General features: G+C 46.1%; 3 protein-coding genes across 3 annotated transcripts; 1 reads left to right on the top strand and 2 right to left on the bottom strand.

The window, feature by feature from the left end:
• Positions 1 to 10,798: 10,798 nt before the first annotated feature.
• Positions 10,799 to 11,727, bottom strand: PSV08DRAFT_296844 (uncharacterized protein; the record flags this gene model as incomplete). Its single annotated transcript, XM_066092611.1, has 2 exons — positions 10,799 to 10,994; positions 11,091 to 11,727. The coding sequence occupies 2 exons, from the start codon at positions 11,722 to 11,724 to the stop codon at positions 10,987 to 10,989; spliced, it is 642 nt and encodes a 213-aa protein (XP_065949063.1). The 3' UTR covers positions 10,799 to 10,986.
• Positions 11,728 to 14,656: 2,929 nt separating this feature from the next.
• PSV08DRAFT_202247 (major facilitator superfamily domain-containing protein) lies at positions 14,657 to 16,492 on the bottom strand (the record flags this gene model as incomplete). Its single annotated transcript, XM_014217006.1, has 5 exons — positions 14,657 to 15,622; positions 15,675 to 15,904; positions 15,953 to 16,096; positions 16,145 to 16,281; positions 16,331 to 16,492. The coding sequence occupies 5 exons, from the start codon at positions 16,490 to 16,492 to the stop codon at positions 14,853 to 14,855; spliced, it is 1,443 nt and encodes a 480-aa protein (XP_014072481.1). The 3' UTR covers positions 14,657 to 14,852.
• Positions 16,493 to 17,072: 580 nt separating this feature from the next.
• Positions 17,073 to 20,348, top strand: PSV08DRAFT_409658 (uncharacterized protein; the record flags this gene model as incomplete). Its single annotated transcript, XM_014217005.1, has 3 exons — positions 17,073 to 17,321; positions 17,373 to 19,892; positions 19,989 to 20,348. The coding sequence occupies 3 exons, from the start codon at positions 17,073 to 17,075 to the stop codon at positions 20,346 to 20,348; spliced, it is 3,129 nt and encodes a 1,042-aa protein (XP_014072480.1).
• Positions 20,349 to 20,575: the final 227 nt, after the last annotated feature.

Genomic DNA, 20,575 nt, shown 5'->3' with positions numbered 1-20,575 from the left:
ATAGAATAGCGTGGTGGTCAGAACCTACTTCAGGTATAGTCTGCCAGTCCAGGATACTAGCAGCTGTATTGCTGGTTGCAAAAGTAAGGTCTAATACGCTTTCTTGCCGCATATGAGATCTCAAGAAAGTGCCTGCCCCTGGAGTATTTAGTAGAGTGAGATCTTGAGTATCTATCCACTCTACTAGTTCCTCTGCTTGTGTGCTAGGGCTGCGCTCCTCTAGGCTCCACCTAGGATGGTGGGTGTTGAAGTCTCCTAGGATAATTGACTGAGGCTGTAGGATCTCCTGCAGGAGGCGCCTCTGAATTGTCGTCTTATTTAGCCCTTCTTGGAGGCTTTTTTCGTTATAAATATTGTAGATATAGAGGCTAGAAGTAGAGGCTAGTACTTTGATAGCTAGGAAATCGTTATCGTCGCTAATAAAGGGATTAACCTCTCCTTTTAGGTCTTTTCTAATATAGAATAGTACTCTAGGCCTTAAGGAGGTATCCTTAGGGGTAGGTAGTATCTGAGTAAAGTCCTGGTGAGCGGTAGATCTAGTGTTTTCGTACGAGGATCCCTTAGGTAACCAGGGCTCCTGTACTGCGACGATCCTGGCGTCTACTTTAATAGCTAGGTCTAGGGCGCTCTCAGTAGCAGGGCTATTCCTATTAACATTTATTTGTAGGACTTTTAACATTCTAGTTAGAAGAGGTAGTCCTAGATATCCTAGCTTGTAGGATATCACATTCGTGGCTATTAGCTGCGTGAGGTTTGCTACAATTAACACACTTAAATATAGTGTGTACGCAGGCTTTGCCTTTAGTAGGGCAGGACTTGCATCTGTGTAGACTAGTGTGGTGAGCCTCACCACAAATCTGACAGGCTACTCTAGTGCACCTAGCCTCAAGGTGGCCAAAGCCTTGGCATTTAGAGCACTGCTTTAAGTTGTTAATAACTCGTAGCTTCTCTGCTCTTAGGCTCTCTCCTAGGATATAGAGCTTTCCTCTTATAGCCTTGAGGGCCTCCTCTTCAGTCGCAAAGGCGACGCAGGCGGAGCCATAGCTTTGCTGCCCTCTCTTAGACTCAGGAGTGAGCCAGAAGGGAGTGCCTACTACTTTAAGGCCTTTGTTAAAGGTCTCAATCTCCTCCTTGATTACCTCTAGGCCGTGGTTAGTAGGTAGCCTATGGACGACTATTTTAAACCACGAGGTAATTGGCTGCGCTACCTTAAAGGCTACTAGATCCTTCCAGATACCCTGGTTTTCCAGCAGGTAGTTGGCTGTAAAAGCAGGCGTGGTAGTGACTACCTTATTCCCTTTTGAGGATAGCGTGACTGAGGCGACTACGGGCGATTGCACCCCTCCTTTCAAGGTGAAGGCTTGGTTGAAGGCATTTCTTAGCCTAAGGGCGTCAAAGGCAGCAGGGCCTCCTTGGTTGACTAGGACGAGCTGCCTCTCCTTTAGGCTAGGCTTAGCCTTTTGAGGTGCCTTCTTCTGCATAGTAGTCCACTGTTGCTCCTTGTTTGCAGCTGCAATGGCAGCGTACGATATAGGCTGCGTAAGAGCAGCTGTCTGTCTATCACCCTGCTGGTTTGGTTGTGCAGGAATAGGCTTTTCAAGGCGTCGAACTTTGTCTCTAAGCTCCTTTGAGACATTTGAGAGAGAGGAGATCTGATCTCCTAGGATTGCTGAGTTCTTCTTACTAACTCTACCTGTCTCAGTATAGTCTCTGAAGACTTCTACTAGGTCTAGTAGACTAGTCTGCTGGGTAGGGTTGTTTTCAGCTAGATTAGCTGCTTGGATTACTAGGTTCCTAGCTATCTCAAGAGCCTCTTCTACTGTCGTTGCCTTAGGTGTCCTATTCTGGCTAGAGAAAGGGTTCCTTAGTGTCGAGCCTATAAAAGGAGAGAAGTTGCTCCTAGTACGTCTATGAGTGCGAGTCTTCTCTGGTGAGAAGTTTGCTTGTCTTTTATTTGGTGGTAGAATAGGTATTTCAAATATATTAGAGGTTTCTAGATTTTGAGTGGGGGTAGCAGGCTGCGTAGCTTCCATTTCTATCTCGTTCTGGATCTGTCCTTCTAGCTCTGCTATCTCCTGCCTTATCCTTGGTAGCTCGACGTCGATAGTATCGCTGTCTGGCGGCATCTTGCTTAGTAATCGGCGTGGTCTGTGTGTTCTGTCAGAAGTGAGACGTGTCCAAACGTGTCTACTTTTGAAGGCCTCTAGCTCTACAGCGCGTAGGCTGCACGTTTTAATAGTGGTTGTAATCGATTTCTTAGGGTTTATTTGTATATATTTGACTGATATTACACCTATTCTAGAAAACTCGAAGTTGGTGTGTGTGATAGCGCGTAGTTGTCTTGGTTTATTTGGCTGTTTTGATTGCTGAAGAGTTGTTTTTTATAGCCTTGCAATAGCTTTTGTAATTGGATGGGTTGGAGCTAGTTGTATAGCTCGTAGAGCGTATTTTCGATTCGTTTGGCTTAGCCGTACGGCTGGTGACGGCAAGCTAGCTTCAATACTTGTTGGGATAGCTGGAGCTGTTTTAAATACTCCTAGTACCTTTCTACAAGCCGCGTTATGCAGCGGTTAAAGCTGATCTTTAATAAAGCTCTGGTTGCGCCAATAGATTGGCGACCCATAGTCTGTAATGCTGGTGACGCATGCTAGGTATAGTTGTCTGATAGCAAAGGGAGATAGCCCGCGGTCGATGTTAGCTAGTCTCCCTAGTCTATTAAAAGCTGTTATTAATTACTAATAAGCTACTTAATAACTCTCCTTAACTGCCGTTAACCTTGTTCAACGGCAGTTAACTACCAATAACCTTATTATTAACGAAAGATAACTACTAAGAAATCAATTAGTAGAAGTTAACTACCGATTTCTTAGTATTAACGCTGGATTGCTAATAGTTATCTTATTGGTAGTAGTTAACTACCGATAAACTAAGTTATTAAGAGGGGTTAACAGCTAATTAACTGCTAGATAGTTAATTAGTAGTTAGTAACTACCGACAAATAAGCTAGTAGTAGTAGTTAACTACATAGTAGTTGATTGGTAGTAGTTAACTACCGGTAAGTCAGCTGTTAACGGCAGTTAACTACTTGTTATTTCATTGGTAGGAGTGGATAACGGTAGATAACTACTAATTATATTAAGTTTTTGTTATATTGGACGAAATTAAAAGTTTTAGTCCGTAAGCTTTCTATAAAAGAAGCTTAAGTTCTATAGTTATATCGTTACCTAGCTACAATTATATCTTCTTATACCTATTATTATCTTTATTAATCAGCAATTATAAGTCTAATTACTAAGCACTTACTAAGCTTAATTACTAAGCTTAATTACTAATCGATTTTCTATAATCGTTAGTAAGCAATTACGTAATTAGTATATTAGTAATATATTACGTAATCTTATTCTTATAAAATTCTTATATAAGCTATTCTTTATTTTTAATAAAGAAAGTATTATATCCTCCCTACGATACTTTCTTTATAAGACTAATAAGTAGTAATCTTATTAAGTAAAGTAACTAGTAAGAAAGTATAATTTAAGTTAACTATAACGAGAGTAAATAATAAAATCTATCTATCTTTGTATTCTTATTACTTCTATGCTAGTACTCTATATTCTCTCTTAGAAGTATATTACTATAAAAGTAATAGGAGCACAATTCTCCTAAGGCTACCTATACTCCCTTCCTTAGCGGGAGTATAGCTCTTAGCGAGAGCACCTTATTACGTAACTACAAGCCCCGCGATATCTATTACCTTTTAACGTAGACGTAGTTAGCCCTTAACCCTCGTTATCCTACGTTAAGGAGAGAACCCTTCTTATTACTTATAACACTAAGGCTATAATATAGGCCTAGTATAAAGGAAATCTTAAGAACTAAGACAACACCTATAGTAGATGCCTTTACTATATACCTACGTTACCTATCTCTTATAACTATAAGACCCTCTACTACTCCTATTAATACTAGGTTACGAGCCTTACCTTGATTTAGATAGCCTTCTCCCTTAACTATACTAAATTAATAGCACTATATAGATACTAATAAGCCTTATTAGCTTATATATCTTATATAGCCTTCGGGCTAATATAAAACGTTAATTAATAATAATAATAATAATAATATATATAATAATTATACTTTAATAGATTTAGTATATAAGTAAGAAAGATATAACTATAAGGTATAAAAAAAAGAATTCTATTTATAAAGAGGTGAATAGTAGAGATAATATATATTACTAGTGTGCGCTCTACCTTAGTATACGTCCTATAAAATCCTAGTACCTTACCTTCGTAATAGTATTACGTAACACTACTACTATTTTTATTATTAAGTAGAATAAGATATTATTTAATAGACTTATCGCTATTCTCTATATTCTCTAATTCTACTTAGTACGTGTAAGAGTTATATCTAACTTAGCTATAATATTTATAGCGCCGTTTACTACGTACCCTCTTCGCAGGTATTATACTCTTATTATACTTACTACCCTCTACCTTAGTAATCTAATTAGCTATTTAGCTAACTATCTAGGACCTCTCTATCTATATATAGCGCCTTTTATAAGTCTTTTACTTTATTACTTTACTAATTATAGCTTTAACGTAATTAAGTTTCTTATATATTAGTACTATATATATTATAAGCTATTTACTAAGTACTCTTACTTAGCTACTATATTTACTTTTTAAGAGAAGTTATAGAAGACCCTTACTAGATTTATATATAGTTTTAAATAAGCGTAGTCTACGCCTCTATTTCGCGCGTATTACGTAGCGTTTTTAGCTTCTAGGTAGTAGTCTCTTATACTAGTAGAGTTAGCTGTTACAAGTAACAAGAAGGATTCTCTCCTTGACGAAGGGATGGAGGCAGGGAGCCTATGGACGTCCACGTCAGAAGGTAATGATCAACGCGGGGCGTAGATCACGTGACTTGGCATCTCGCCAAGAGGTAACATCCCGCCAAGAGGGCAGATGCCACAACATCGGGAGATGCCAGGGACATCTCGAACATCTCAAGATGCCAGGGCATTTGGGAGATGTCACAGATGTTAGGACTAGAAGCAATGAGGATATAAGGATGGATGGATTTCATTATTTACTCTCGTTGTGGTCAACTCAAATTGTACTTTCTTACTAGTTACTTAACTTCACAAGATTGATACTTGTTAGTCTATTCGATATAGATTAGGAATTGTCAACCTATTGTTACTTTCTATACAAGCACGCCCACTCCACTGTATCGCCAGACAAATACCTCACGGCGCTCTTCACACCATCTCACTCACCCTAACCCGGATCGAGCTTAGAGAAGTATCAGCACCAAACCCCGTGTAACACTTTGACCACCCACGGATTCAGTGGACTTAGGAAGATTAACATTAGGACGCCCGATTAAGATTCAAGGATGTCTCGCAACCAGGCTCAGTCGCAGGCAGGTGCCGGTGGACCAGTCCAGAGTCCCGGACCAGTGCCCACTCCAGCAATCGATGACGAGATGCTGACCCCGAGTGATGACGAGGTGGACGACGACGCTCACAACTTACGAGAGTTGCGGAATCTTAGGCACCAGGCCACGATCCATGCACGGCAGATGGCCGAGATGCAAGCGATGATCAATCAGCTCACGAGTCAGCTGATGGCCACACCAAACGAAAAGCCTATCAAGAAACCCAAGATGGCGACCCCAGACAAATACGATGGTAACCGCGAAGGGTTACGGACGTTCCTCACCAACATCGAGTTGTACTGCGGCTACAACGATGTGCCAAACGACGAAGAAAAAATACTTATGGCCAACACTCACATGAAGGGAAAAGCGGCAAGCTGGATGCAACCTTATGTGGAGGACTTTCTGACAGACATCGACAACAAAGGAACGAAGGACGAGACGCGTACCTTGTTCAGCAGTTGGGCCAACTTCAAGGAGGAATTGGGACGCATCTTCGGGGAGGTAGACGCGGAAAGCCAGGCGGAGAAGGCTATATCTCGCCTGAAGCAGACCAGAGCAGTTTCAGCTTATACGGCGGAGTTCAAGCAACTACAGGCACGAATCAATTGGGACGATTCGGCACTCCGGACGGTATACGAAGCAGGTCTGAAGGAAAATATCAAGGACGAACTTGTACACTACGACAAGCCGAAGGATTTGTACTCGTTGATCGAGTTGGCAACAAGAATCGACACACGATTATGGGAACGGAAGGAAGCCCAGAAAGGATATCGACCAGGGCCACCCTTCGCCAACACCCGAAGGTATCGGAACAACAAGGATCACGACGGAGATACGTACATGACCGGCAAGGTACAAGACAAGTCTAAGGATAAGAACAAAACCCGAGGAAAGTTTAACGACGGTCTTTCCAAGGAAGAACGCCAGAAGCGTTACGACAGTAAGGCATGCCTCCGCTGCGGCGAAGTAGGACACTTCCGTAGGGACTGCCCGAAGAATGAAGTCAAGCAAGGAGCGGTTAAGATCGGAATGCTACGGATGGCAACACCATACCCGACTGAGGAACTAGACGAGACTCTCAGCGACCTAGACCTGTACGACGAAGCAAGACAAGCCACCGATGAGGCCTTTGAGCTAGTACAGAAGGCGATAGGACTCCAAGACTTCAAGTGGGACGAACCACTACCAACGGATTGGCAGGTTGAAGGGGCAGAGGTACTACGCCGCCTAAGAAACCAACAGTGCTGGATTTGTGGAAATACCAGGCACCAAGCCAACGACTGCGATATCGAAGGACGAATCACAATCACGGGACCCCGAGCAGATGAGATTGCCTGCAGGGCTGCCCAGGAACAACCCAGATTCAAGGAATCTGATGACGAGGAGACGCCTCGGACGTTCAAGGAACGAATGGAGCAACACGAGCGCCTACGTTGGGTTGACTGCCCAAGACAGTGTGATTATCACTTGAGGAAGCGAGAAGAAACCAGGAACAACGAGGACGATTGCTGCCACATCAACTTATGGCATAACGAGTGTCGAGTACAGCATCGCCAGGTGCACCAGCCAGGAGAAAAGGAAGCTCACGAAGAGCTATGCTGGATCAATTGTACGACCAATTGCCAGTTCCACAGGGAACAACGACGGAATGCTCGAAAGGTAGACGACTACTACCATAGCACGATATCCGCCGAGGAATGCAATGCGAAGAACTGCAGGATGCACAGAGCTGCAAGACCAAGAGTCACGACGACTAGGGTACCTAGGCAGGGTCAGGAAAGGTCCAACAAAGAAAAGAGCCACGAACGACTCTTATGGACGCATTGCAGGAAGGGATGTACCTTCCACCGACAACAGTTTGAGGACGCTCGCGGAGTGAACGATTACCTCCATAGCACCCTATCAGCAAACATCTGTGAGGCAGACGGATGCCCGATTCACAGAACGAAGAAGCCGGGGCCAATGAGGGAGGTTGCGAAGGAAGACATACCGCACCAGAATACCCATTGGAGCTTCTGTTACGACGACCAGTGTACGATACACTATTCCGCCAAGAAAGGCGAAGGCTACTTTCCTAAGAAGAGGAGAAGTGAGCAGACAAAAAACTAGGATGCCGCCAGGGACAGGGTCACGCTGGTGAAGGCAGTCCTAAAACGACCCTTAAGGAAGTACGCGAACTGGGAGCGCAAGATTTGCGGCTGCAGGCTACGGTACTTATAGACGGACACAAGGTGACGGCGCTCATAGACAGTGGGGCCGCACGAACCGTTATCTCACCCCGAGTGGTGGAGAAGAACAACATACCCTATCGGACCAAGAAGGTGCCGATGCGAGTGGTATTAGCCGACGATAGTCCCACGACATACGGGAACGGCTGGATTCGACTTGAGACCGAGGCAGTACCGTTACGCCTGGCTGGTCAAGAAAGCCGAACGAAGATTAGTATTATGGATCTTGGTGAGACCGAGATGATAATTGGCTACGACTGGTTGTTAGAGCACAACCCTGCCATCGACTGGCAAAAGAAATCGATACACAGCCGAGAACCTGTGCACAAGGTTGCTGGTATACGACGAGAAACACGCCCGACGGATCAACGCGCAAACCCAGATGGGAGATTCGGTGTGATTTCGCCGCATAAGATCGCGAGAATCTATGCGAAGGACCCTCAGAGAATAGGAGTCATTTGGATACGGCAGGTCGCGACCACGAAGGAAGGACCGGTACCACAGGTTGCGTCCGTTTATGACGAACCATTGCTGGCGGTTCCAGCAGAATACCGAACATCAGAGTTCAAGGAACTGTTCGAGGAAAACGAAGCAACAGACTTAGCAGAACACCAGGATTGGGATCACGAGATCATCTTGGAGGAAGGAGCGAAGTTGAGCCCAGGAGGAATGTACCCTATAGCGCCCGAGCACGATGCTGAGCTGCGGGATTACCTCCAGAAGAACTTGAAAAAGGGATTTATCCGACCAGGATCAGGCCCGATGGCCTCGCCTATATTGTTCGTAAAGAAGCCTAACGGGAAGTGGCGACTATGTGTCGACTACAGGAGGTTGAACAGCGTTACTCGGAAGAATCGATATCCCTTACCACTAATTACAGAGCTCATGGATCGACTCCAGGGAGCTAAGTGGTTCACGAAGTTCGACGTTCGGGAAGGATTTTACCGAATCAGGATCAAAGAAGGTCACGAGTGGATGACGGCGTTTAAGACGAAGTATGGACTGTTCGAGTATACGGTTATGCCATTCGGGTTGACGAATGCGCCGGCAACCTTTCAATCAGTCATCAACAACGCGCTCCACGAATACCTCGGAATCTTTGTTACCGCGTATCTGGACGATGTACTAGTGTACTCCAGCGGCACACGCGAAGAACATGTCGAGCATGTTAAGAAGGTTTTACGAAAGCTTAAGGAATACAAGCTATACCTTCAACCAGGAAAGTGTGAGTTTCACACGCAGGAAACGGAATTCCTCGGATTTATCATCTCAACCGAAGGAGTGAAAATGAACCCAAAGAAGATACAGACTGTACAGGAATGGCCAAAACCCAACACAGTCAAGGATGTTCAATCCTTCTTAGGATTTGCGAACTATTATCGAAAGTTCATCAAAGATTACTCGAAGATCACGGCACCCCTTACGGAGATAACAAAGAAGGAAATAGGTTTCAGATGGGAACAGGAACATCAGGAGGCTTTTGATCGAATCAAGCAGATATTCCTGGAGGCGCCGGTACTAGAGATGTACAGCCCTCAGAGACCCACCAGAGTCGAGACCGACGCGTCTGACTATGCACTCGGAGCTGTATTGTCACAGCAGTGCACGGATAAGAAATGGAGACCGGTGTTCTACCATTCACGGAAGTTCTCAGGAGCAGAACTTAACTATGATGTTCACGATAAGGAACTACTTGGAGTAGTCGATGCCTTTGAACAATGGGAGGTGTACCTGTTAGGACTCCCCGACACGATCGAGGTTTTTACCGATCACCAGAATCTGACGAGTTTCATGACAACGAAGAAACTCAATCGACGACAAGTCCGATGGGCTGAGACGCTTGCTCAGTTCGACTTCAAGATAACGCACCGCGCGGGGACGCTCAACGGAGCAGCAGACGCTTTAAGTAGAAGGTCTGATTTGCGCGAAGAGGGTCATAAGGAACCACATGACGCCTTACTTAAGACGATGCCCGATGGCAGTCTGAAGTACAACCAGCCGGAACTAGCTAAGGTAGCTAAGGTGGCCGAGCAGGTAGAAACGCTACAGCAACAGTGGCAGCAGCGAGCAGCCAGCTGGCAGTTCGAGCCCGACGAAGCAGGCTCCGACGAACTGTTGAACGACGAACGGGAGTACCGAGATATGGTTTCGAAGGATCGAACATATGTACCTCCACACATGAGATCGAGTCTCATACAGGAACTGCACGAGTCCACGGAATACGGACACGCAGGAATCGAAGAAATGGTTAGACGACTGTCTAAGGTGTTTGCGATACCACGTATGCGTACGAAGGTGCAGGAGATACTAGGCAACTGTTTGGCATGTCACCAGAACAAGCCCAAGAGACATAAGCCCTATGGCCTGTTACAACCCTTACAGCCGCCGTCTAGACCATGGACAAGTGTAACGATGGACTTCATAGTGAAGCTCCCGAGATCGTTGGAACCAGGATCAGCTCGATTTTGCGACACAATCCTAGTAATCGTGGACCGATTGACTAAGGCGGCAAAGTTTGTGCCTACGGAAGAGACTATTACGGCAGAAGAATGCGCGTACGAAGTCACCAAAGCATTAGTGTCAGAGCATGGGATACCTGAAGAGTTCATCACCGATCGTGATAAACTGTTTACGTCTAAATACTGGAATACATTCCTGGCGAAGTTAGGTGTCAAAAAGAAGCTTTCGACAAGCTTTCACCCGGAAACAGACGGCCAGACGGAACGAACAAACCAGACATTAGAACAGTACTTACGGATGTACGCCAACAAATTGCAGGACAACTGGGTAGAGTTGTTGCCGACAGCGCAATTGGCCTACAACAGCACGAGATCCACAACGACGAAGCATTCGCCGCACTACGCGAACTACGGATATGAGCCGGTAGCTCATCGAGATCCGAAGGACATTGAGAGTATCGCGGTAGGGGCAGACGACAAAGCGAAGCTTATGCGAGATTTGCACGAAGAATTGAGCAAGAACCTAGCTCAACGGAACCTCACGACATCCAAGGCAGCGAATAAACAAAGGATTGAGGGACCAACCTTTAAGAAGGGGGACAAAGTTTTCTTGTCACGACAAAACCTGAAAACTAAACGACCATGCAGGAAATTGGACAACCTCCGAGTAGGACCATTCGAGATCCTAGAGGAAATAGGAAAAGTAAACTACAAGTTGAAACTCCCACAAGGCATGCGAATCCACCCTGTCTTTCACAAGAAACTCCTGGAGCCAGCACCTCCAGATGCCGAGCTAGCAACGGACATAGAGCTCGAAGACGACGAATACGAGGTCGAAGAAATTAGGGACCTGCGGAAAATCGGTAGTCAGTGGAAGTACTTGGTCAAGTGGCAAGGATGGCCCGAGAGCCACAACACTTGGGAACCTGAAGGAAATCTGACGAACTGCAAGTCACTGGTACGTGATTTCCACCGGAGACAACCGGAGAAACAAAAGTCAACCCTAGAGCGGAGTAATCGGACTCCACGGGGAGAGAAAGAGGAAAAGAATAGTCAAAAGAAGAATCAAGAGGATCAGCCTGTAACCAGCCCGAATCAGCCAACGGTTCGGATAGCGGTGGTTCGACAACAGGAGGGCCCGTACCCCCAGGGGCTGAGCTCCCCTCGGCCTGCTCCTTCGCACGATCTTGGACGGCGATTATCGCAAGATCACGACGCGCAAAGGCACGTTTCCTATTCTTCACTTCCAGAAATTCTCGACGCAAACGAGACGACTCAGCTGCAGCTAGAGCTTGACGCTCTTCAGCCTGGGCCAACTCTAACTCTATGCGCTCACATTCGGCCTGGACTTCTTCCCACTCTTTCTCAGAGACAAACAAACTACACTCAGCGCCAACCGAGATACACCCAGCACAACGGCCGGAGGACGTTTCAACGAAGCAACGTATCTTCTTCTCCTCACAGCGCTTACAACGAAAATCCATTTCGACACCCTCCTCTTCAGCTCGCGAAGCACGAGCACGCTTCTGTTCAGTCGAAGTTTGAGCACGGGGGGCACGTTGTTTTTGGACCTTGGGCATGGTTAGGAAGGCTAGAGTCAGGAAAAGGACGGACACAATGGCCTGGGGCCCACCGACCTTATATGCAGCTGACGATTCAACACGCGGCGCGGCAAAACGATAATCCAGGGTATCGGGACGATACGCCTAAGAGGGGGGATAATGTTACAAGTAACAAGAAGGATTCTCTCCTTGACGAAGGGATGGAGGCAGGGAGCCTATGGACGTCCACGTCAGAAGGTAATGATCAACGCGGGGCGTAGATCACGTGACTTGGCATCTCGCCAAGAGGTAACATCCCGCCAAGAGGGCAGATGCCACAACATCGGGAGATGCCAGGGACATCTCGAACATCTCAAGATGCCAGGGCATTTGGGAGATGTCACAGATGTTAGGACTAGAAGCAATGAGGATATAAGGATGGATGGATTTCATTATTTACTCTCGTTGTGGTCAACTCAAATTGTACTTTCTTACTAGTTACTTAACTTCACAAGATTGATACTTGTTAGTCTATTCGATATAGATTAGGAATTGTCAACCTATTGTTACTTTCTATACAAGCACGCCCACTCCACTGTATCGCCAGACAAATACCTCACGGCGCTCTTCACACCATCTCACTCACCCTAACCCGGATCGAGCTTAGAGAAGTATCAGCACCAAACCCCGTGTAACATTAGCGTACGTAGTATAACGTTAAGCTATAATAAAATAATATAGTAATTATATAGAGTAAGCTTAGCTTCTTAAAACTCTCTATAGATATTCTTAAGTATAATAGCCTTATAATATACTTTTTTAAACGCTAGTAAGAAGGTTTCTTTACTAATATAGTAGATATAATTACGTACTAAGACTAAAATAATATTACTATACGCGCGCTTTAATAGTAAGAAGTAGCTTATATTAAGAGACTATAAGAGGTATAATAAGTATAGAGGTATATAAAAGAGAATTATCTTTATTTCTTTATAGAGATCTTAGAAATCTACTAAGTAGTAGCTCTTATAGCTATTAATAATGAGTAGCCTATATATTCTTATAGGTCGCGTATAGAAATTAAAGTAATAAAGCTAGTTAAGCGCTAGATTATTATTTATCTAGCTAGTAGGACTAACTTAGATTACTTAGTTACGTAGTAGATCCTCTATAAACTAGGTAGAGATTAGAATCTTACTAGTAAAGATAAGAAACGCTAGAATACGCGTATTTATTATACTAATACCTTATATTAGTATAACTTACTTATAATTACTTAGCTAGATCTTCTTTATTCTTCCTAGTTTATTTAAGCCTATAATAACTAACTATAATAAAATCTTACCTATAATAAAGCTAGTCTTATTAAAGTTATAGATATCTTTATTTATAATACTATACTTTACCTTTATATTTTAAACTAGCTTAAACTAGCCCTTAATAAGCGCTAGATCTTTATAGAGAGCTTACTAGTGATTATATAGACGGCTCTAGCGCGTACGCAGCTTAGGATTGCGCTAGATAAACCTATTAACCTAGTTCTTACTAACCTCCTCTCCGCCGCGCTCTTAGAGTAGTCTATTAGCTATATCTTACACGTTATCTCTCCTATAGGGAGGTCCTCGCTTAGCCTTAACTATTACACGCCTAGTAATAGCTTCCTCTTCTAGTTTTATTAGGCGCTTATAGTTAGGCTTGTAGTCGCGTTAAGAGTGCTTCTTATTGCGTCGTCAACGTATTGTTCGTTTAGGGACGTTATAGATCTTTTTAGCACGTTAAATACTCTAAATTTAGTTTCTAGAAAGCTTAGAGACTGCTATTTGCACATTAGCTTTAGTATAGCCTCTCTAGGTTTGTAGTTGTTAAGACATCACGCGTTATTATTAGGACGTTGTTTTAGTGGGGGAACTGCGGCGCTTGGTGGGGTGCGGCGCTCGGTGGTGAAACACGTTATCTATTTTAAGTATTATTTAAAACTTAGTTTTAGTCCCTTATAAGTTTTATAAAACTAAGATTAGTAAACTCGCTAAGAAATTGGGAACTAAGGTCAATTTTAACCTTAGTTCCGTTGAGGATTAAGGATAGGATTATTAACATGTACTATCTACGCGATTAAAAACTCTTATACTCGTGCGTTACGTCTTCTGAAAAACAAGCCTTCCTAGATCGTTACCGCTCATCAGCGCTCTCTACCTCCAAATACCCTCCGAGCTACAAACTCAACTGCATGCCACGCATACACGTTACGCCCAGCTGATGTCGCATAATATACATGCAAAGAACCAAATCCTATGTCCACTTCTTCAACCTTCTGGAAAGCCAAAGATGGGCAGCGAAAAGATTTGTGCTAAAGGTGCCAGTCACAAAGCCCTGCCGAGATGCTGAGCGAGATTTAAATGCCGTCAGTTACACTATCAGTGTCCTGCGATTTCCGTATGCCAGAGATCTGAATGAACACTTGATGGTTTGTCTGCACGCAGATTCCCGATGGAATCTCGTCCTAAGCACTTGATCTGCTACAGATTCCAATTTGAATGACGTTCTTGGAGAACCCGTGAGGTGCCACGAAAGGTCATTCGTATTCGCATGTTAGCAGCCGTCTTCTCTGCTAACTAGCCCTTTTAGGAGCTTTCCACTACGGAAGGTTACGATATAGTACTCCGTGCTCATCAATAAGCTTGATGTATCAGACATTGTCGTAGCGCTAACATGATACATGCCCCAAGTTTATATATGTAAGACCAAGAGGGGAGAGAGATAATAACAGGGTTTTAAAGGGTACACAGAGAAGATTTAGTGATAGCAAAAGAGCGTAATGATTGTCAGGAGACAGTGAATAAGGATGAGCTCTAGAAGTTGAATCGAGCGATGGAGGAAGAAAGAAGAGGAGTGAGCGCCAAAGTAAGAGTATTTATACATAAGAGAAGACTTCTGCGTGGAACAACAGTATTGCCTGGAGGTGGAGGTGCGCTGTGAAAGAAGGCCAAGATGACTCGGATGATTGGCCACTAGCAATTTGTCTTATACTGTAGCCTATCGCTCGTCCCTTTCCTCTTCGCTTCCTGACGCTTTGTAATTTCTGTTTCCTATCACTCTGCCATCCTATGTTACGATGAAAGACGAAAGCCAACGACTACAGATCTCCTAAATTGGTCTCCTTCGCTTCCTTAGTACACATAAAAATTGACAGCCTCATCGTCTGATGCGCGGATCTTCTTATTGTCTCTCATCAAGATAAGTCTCATCACCCACGCACACAACACAACACCTGACGAGAAGCCCACACTCGCGTACATGGCCTTGCCAAAGCGCGGTGCATCGCTGTCGGGCCACAGATACGGTGTGTAAACGAAGGAGAGGTTTCCCAATGTATTGACGATAGCCAACGCGACTGATTTCTTCTCGTCCGTCTGGCCGAGCACACCGGCGGTCCAAGCCAGCACGATGTTGTTAACGCCATAGGTCGCTCCCACGAATAGCACCATAGCGAAATACCGCGCGCCAATGTTCAAGGTGGCAGTCCCCACGATGAAGCCCACAATCGCGACGGCTTTAGAGAGCGTGATGTGCCAGGTGCGCTCGTTGAAGCGACCAGATGACCAGGATACTGCTACCGACACGAAGGCTGAGATGAGATATGGAGGGCAGGTCAATACGAGGGTGATTGTTCGGTTGAAACCTAACGTCTGCACGACTGTTGGTAGGAAGTTCTTGAAGCCATTCGCTGATAAGTGAAGATTTTGCATGAGTGCAAAGATCCAAGTGCGATAGTCGACGGCTGCCTCTCGGAGACCTTTCCAAACGTTGACCTTGTCTCGCTTTTGGGTAGTATCTTGTTCGATGCGGCTGTGTGCTAGTTGTCGCTGGGCTGGAGAGAGCCAGCGGGTTTGAAGGGGTGCGTTGGGTAGGAGGAAGAAGGCCGCCACGGCGATGAGAACTGGAGACTGAATTAGCTTTGGTGGTGTCAGGCGGGCTCAGTCTGAACGTACCTGTGAAGACTCCCTGGATCAAAAACAGCCATCTCCATCCCTCTAGACCATGTTTTCCGTCCAATCCAGCGAATATTCCAGCGGCGATTAGACCGGAAAAAGAACTCGCAAGCAAGTTACCAGTATAGAACACCGACATCCTTGTTGCGGTCTCCTTACGCGTGTAGAAAGAGCTGATCATGTACAGTGCTCCTGGATAGAACGGCGCCTCTGTTATTCCGAGTACAAGTCTATCGAGATGAGTACAAGACCTTTAGATGCAATCAAGCTAATCATACCTGCATGCCAACATGCCGTGGTAGTCTTTCACGAGAACCATAAGTGTCGATACGATTGCCCATGCCATCGTCCAACCAGCCATGTAGTGGGAGGGCTTGACACGAGTCAGGAGCATGTTTGAGGGTACCTGCCCCACGAGGTAACTATGCAAGAGTCAAAAAGAACCTTGGTGTGGTAGACGAAGTTCTTACCCGACGAAGAAGATGCTCACGCATGTATTGTATTCTGTCCCCTTTAGATTGAGGTCCTTGTGCATGTTGTTGATCTTTCCATTGACAATGGCGTTACGGTCAAGGAAGTTCATGAAGTACATAATCCAGAGCATTGGCTGTAGTCGTTAGCAACGAGCTTTCCATATGATTCCAGAATTGGCTTACCATCATGTGGGTGTCAAGCTTCCCGACTAGAGATTTCTCTTCAGGAGTATACCCAGTCGCTGCTCCGAATTTATCCAAAGAAACGACATTTTGCGGTTTGTCTAGTGTATCGATGTGCTCGATCGAGTCCTTGAACTTGATATCATTGGATGGAGTCGTCATAGTGAATAGATGGAGCTTTGCGACCTCCAGAGCCGATGATGCCTCATTGCCCCAGCCAACAGCCAGCTTTTTAGTTCTTCTCTTCCCAAGACTCCATGAACTTGGCGAAGCAACTTGTTGCTGATCCGGGGATCGCTGCACGCCGAGATGCGGGGGAAGCCCCGTGCCCCATGAGGTTCGCCTATCCGGCCTCCAAATAAAACGTGCTCGTGCGCTGGTCGAGCATACACGGACTCCACACAAGATAAAGACGATAAGGGGTCGAGAACTTCGGTCACCCGAAGTAGCCCCGACACAGTCGTCAGCATTCGTTGGTGGGATATTTACCTGCTTGCAGCGCATCAACTTACCCCGCTACCCGACAACCTGAAACCATCAATGAAAGTGTGAATCCTACGGAAAAAAAAGTCTTGCGTGATTGTTCGCCCCAGCAATCTGACATCAACCCAGCGGAATTCTTATCCGACACGTTAGTATCACATGCGATCGGAAATATCGGGACCACCGGAACCACGGCGGCTCAAGATAGTATAGATACCACGGTACAAGAGATTTCTTTTGCAAGTATCAGCAAATGATCATGCCTGGCTTATTGAAAAAAACGAACGAGCACGCGGTGACGCCGGCGCTTCGTCTCGCTGGAAGCGATGGCGCAATCCATACTATCGACGAACTGATCAAGCGACGAGCATCAGAACTCGGAGATTCTCCCCTGCTTTACTTTCCGAGAGAAGGTCTCACCGACTATGAAGAGCATTCAGCACGGGCGATTGACGGATATGTTGATGCGGCAGTTGACGCATTACAGCGGAGAGGGCTGAAGCCAGCGGTAGGTGAGAACTAGACCGTGTGAAAAAGTCACATCTGACAGCGAGAATAGGATTTATTGCTTGCTCAGGCACCAACCATCGCGATACTCGCTCCTTCTTCTCTGCAATTTATCATCACTATTCTTGGATTGAACAGGTTAGGCTATGCCGCCCTTCTTCTATCCCCGCGGCTCGCCAGTCCAGCAATATGTTCATTGCTTGAACAAGCCGAATGCGGCATTATACTCACAACTGCACAATTTCACGATTCTTTGGTGCAAGTGCGCAATGAGAAGAGCATTACGGTGCTCGAGATGCTCGAGCACCACGATTACTACAAGGTAGATGCACCAGTGTTCCATCGCACATACGACCCGGAACGTGAGAACCCCAAGAGAGTTGTCATCATTCATTCATCGGGATCGACAGGCCTACCAAAACCCATCTATCTCACTCATAGAAGCTGCATCGCGACTTTCGCGCTGAATCTAGATCGGAAAGCTTTGATGACACAGCCGCTATTCCACAGCTTCGGTTTTTACGAAACCTTCCGATCAATCTACTCCGGAAAGCCCATGTACTATGTCAACTACAACTACCCAATCACGAAGCAGAACCTCCTAGCCACAATCGAGCACGTAAAGCCGGATCTCTTATTCTGCGTACCCTATATTCTGAAACTCCTCGCAGATTCAGATCAGGGGCTCAAGGCCCTAGCCAACATTGATCTGATTATGTACGGAGGTAGTGCTTGTCCTGACGATCTGGGCGACAAGCTGGTGAAGCACGGCGTTAATATCTGCGCAAACTACGGCTCGACCGAAATCGGGCGAGTCATGACATCTGTCCGACCACGAGGTGACGATGCTTGGAACTACCTTCGCATACTGCCCCAAGTCCAACAGTATCTCTTGATGGACGAGGTCGCCCCGAACATATTCGAGTGCGTCGCTCTGGACGGCCTTAAGTCGAAGAGTACCATAAACTCAGACGACCCGCCTAACTCGTTCCGCACCCGAGATCTCTTTGCGAAGCACCCTACGAAGCCAAATCATTGGAAGTACGTTTCACGTCTGGACGACCGCTTGACATTGGTCAATGGGGAGAAGGTACTTCCAATTCCAATCGAAGGCCGGGTACGTCAAGAAGCGCTCGTCCAAGAAGCCATCGTTTTCGGAGACGGCAAGACAGTCCCAGGCATCTTGATCATCAAGGCTGACGCGGCGACCAACATGAATGATGAGGAGTTCCTACAGCACATCTGGCCTGCTATTGAGGACGCAAACTCTCGCGCAGAAAGCTTCTCCCGCATTCCGCGAGATCTTATTGTTATGCTGCCGTCTGGGATAAAGTACGCTACCACAGACAAGAGCACGTTCATCCGCGCCCAAGTGTACGAGCAGTTCAAGCAGCAGATCCAAGACGCGTATGAGAAGTTTGAGAACGACACCAGCGGATCCGTAGCACTGCCCCTTCCGGAACTCGAGGCGTATTTGTCTCGACGATTCTGTGAAGAGCTCGGCGTGGAGCTAAGCTCTCCCAAGTCAGACTTCTTCGCCTGCGGTATCGATAGCCTGCAGTGTCTGCGTATGTGGAGCTTAATCAAGAAGGAGATCGATCTGGGTGGCAAGCAAGCGGAAGTGGGACAGAACCTGCTCTATGAGACTGGGAATATCGCCGCGCTTGCTCGCTACCTTCATGGGCTACGCACAGGAGAGACAGAAGATGTACAAGGCCACGAACAGATCATGAACGACTTGATAACAAAGTACTCGAATATCATACCTGCTATACGGCCAGCCAACAGGCGACATGTTGTTGCTTTGACTGGTGTCACCGGGGGACTGGGTGCTCACTTGCTCGCGCAACTTGTCGAGAATCACGCGGTCCACAAGGTGTATGCTCTTGTCCGAGCGTCTTCTGACATGGCTGCACTGAAACGAACTTTGGAAAGCTTATCTGCGCGGGGCCTTAGTCCCACACGAGAGCAGCTGGAAAAGCTCGTTGCCCTTCCGGCCGATTTTAGTAAATCAGACTTCGGTCTGGGGAAAGAGGAATTTAGCGAGCTTGGAAGGAAGCTCACCCTGGTCATCCACAGCGCCTGGGCGGTAAACTTCAACATCTCCTTACAAAGCTTTGAGAAAGAGCATATAGCCGCTGTACAGAACTTGATAAATCTCTGTCAGAGTAATCCTGATGGAAACAAAGCAAGCTTCTTCTTCTGCTCATCCGTCTCTTCCGCTGCTGCGATGCCGCGACCAGGAACAGTGCCAGAAAGTCCTGTCGCGAACATCTCACACGTTCAGAAAACAGGCTACGCGCGCTCGAAATATGTCGCTGAGCACATCGTTCTTAACGCGGCGAAGCGCGCGGGTGCGGATGCTAGAGTGCTGCGGATAGGCCAACTTGTTGGCGACTCCAAGATTGGGCAGTGGAATACTACTGAAGGTATACCGCTCATGATACAGACTGCCGTCACGCTAGGCGCGCTACCAGCTCTCGACGAAGAAATGTCTTGGCTGCCTGTTGATTACGCCGCCCACATCATTCTTGATTGTTGCGACATCCACGACTCCAGCTCACCTGTTTTCGTCCCTACCTCACCCTTGGATCCAGATTCCGTTCCCACTTCAACCTCGCATCCTGGTCAGTTTTCTCGTCGTCGCAGAGACCCTGATTTCATTGAGATCCCTCCGCCTGATCTCGTCTACCACGTTGTCAACCCCACCCTCTTCCACTGGACGCGCGACTTGCTTCCTGCTCTTGCTGCTGCTGGCTTCAAATTTAAAACCCTGTCTACAGACCAGTGGATGGAGAGACTGCGCAACTCGGAGCAAGACCCTAAGAAAAACCCTCCCATCAAGCTGCTGGATTGGTTCGAAGGAAAGTACGGGTATGGCGCGAGTACAAAGAACAAAGGCGTTTTGGTGTATGAAACAGAAAAGACGAGTGCAAAGAGCGAGAGCATGAGGAACATTCCGAGTGTGACGGATGTGGAGTATGTCAGGAAAGTCATTGAGAGATTGCAGGAGGAGTGGAGAACATAAAGGGCAGGTTTTAACGCTTATAAACGGCGTCTTAAGTGGCCTATAATACGCATCCTTAAGCGCGTGGAAGCATCTCTAAATAATGTGATTGCGTTGCTTTTATAAATAGTCGATGATTATTAGAGTAGCTTAATAGTGATTCATCTCGTGAAAATGCGACTAGCTGCTCACAACTATTTCCGATCTATCTCATACTGTACCTAGTTCAGCCAACAGTCTGACACTAG

The sequence above is a fragment of the Bipolaris maydis genome (genome assembly GCF_028858645.1).
Source record: "Bipolaris maydis strain C4 unplaced genomic scaffold PSV08scaffold_7, whole genome shotgun sequence".
Classification (NCBI taxonomy): Eukaryota; Fungi; Ascomycota; class Dothideomycetes; order Pleosporales; family Pleosporaceae; genus Bipolaris; species Bipolaris maydis.
The sequence above is the reverse complement of the archived record's forward strand: the minus strand, read 5'-3'. Positions and strand labels throughout refer to the sequence as shown.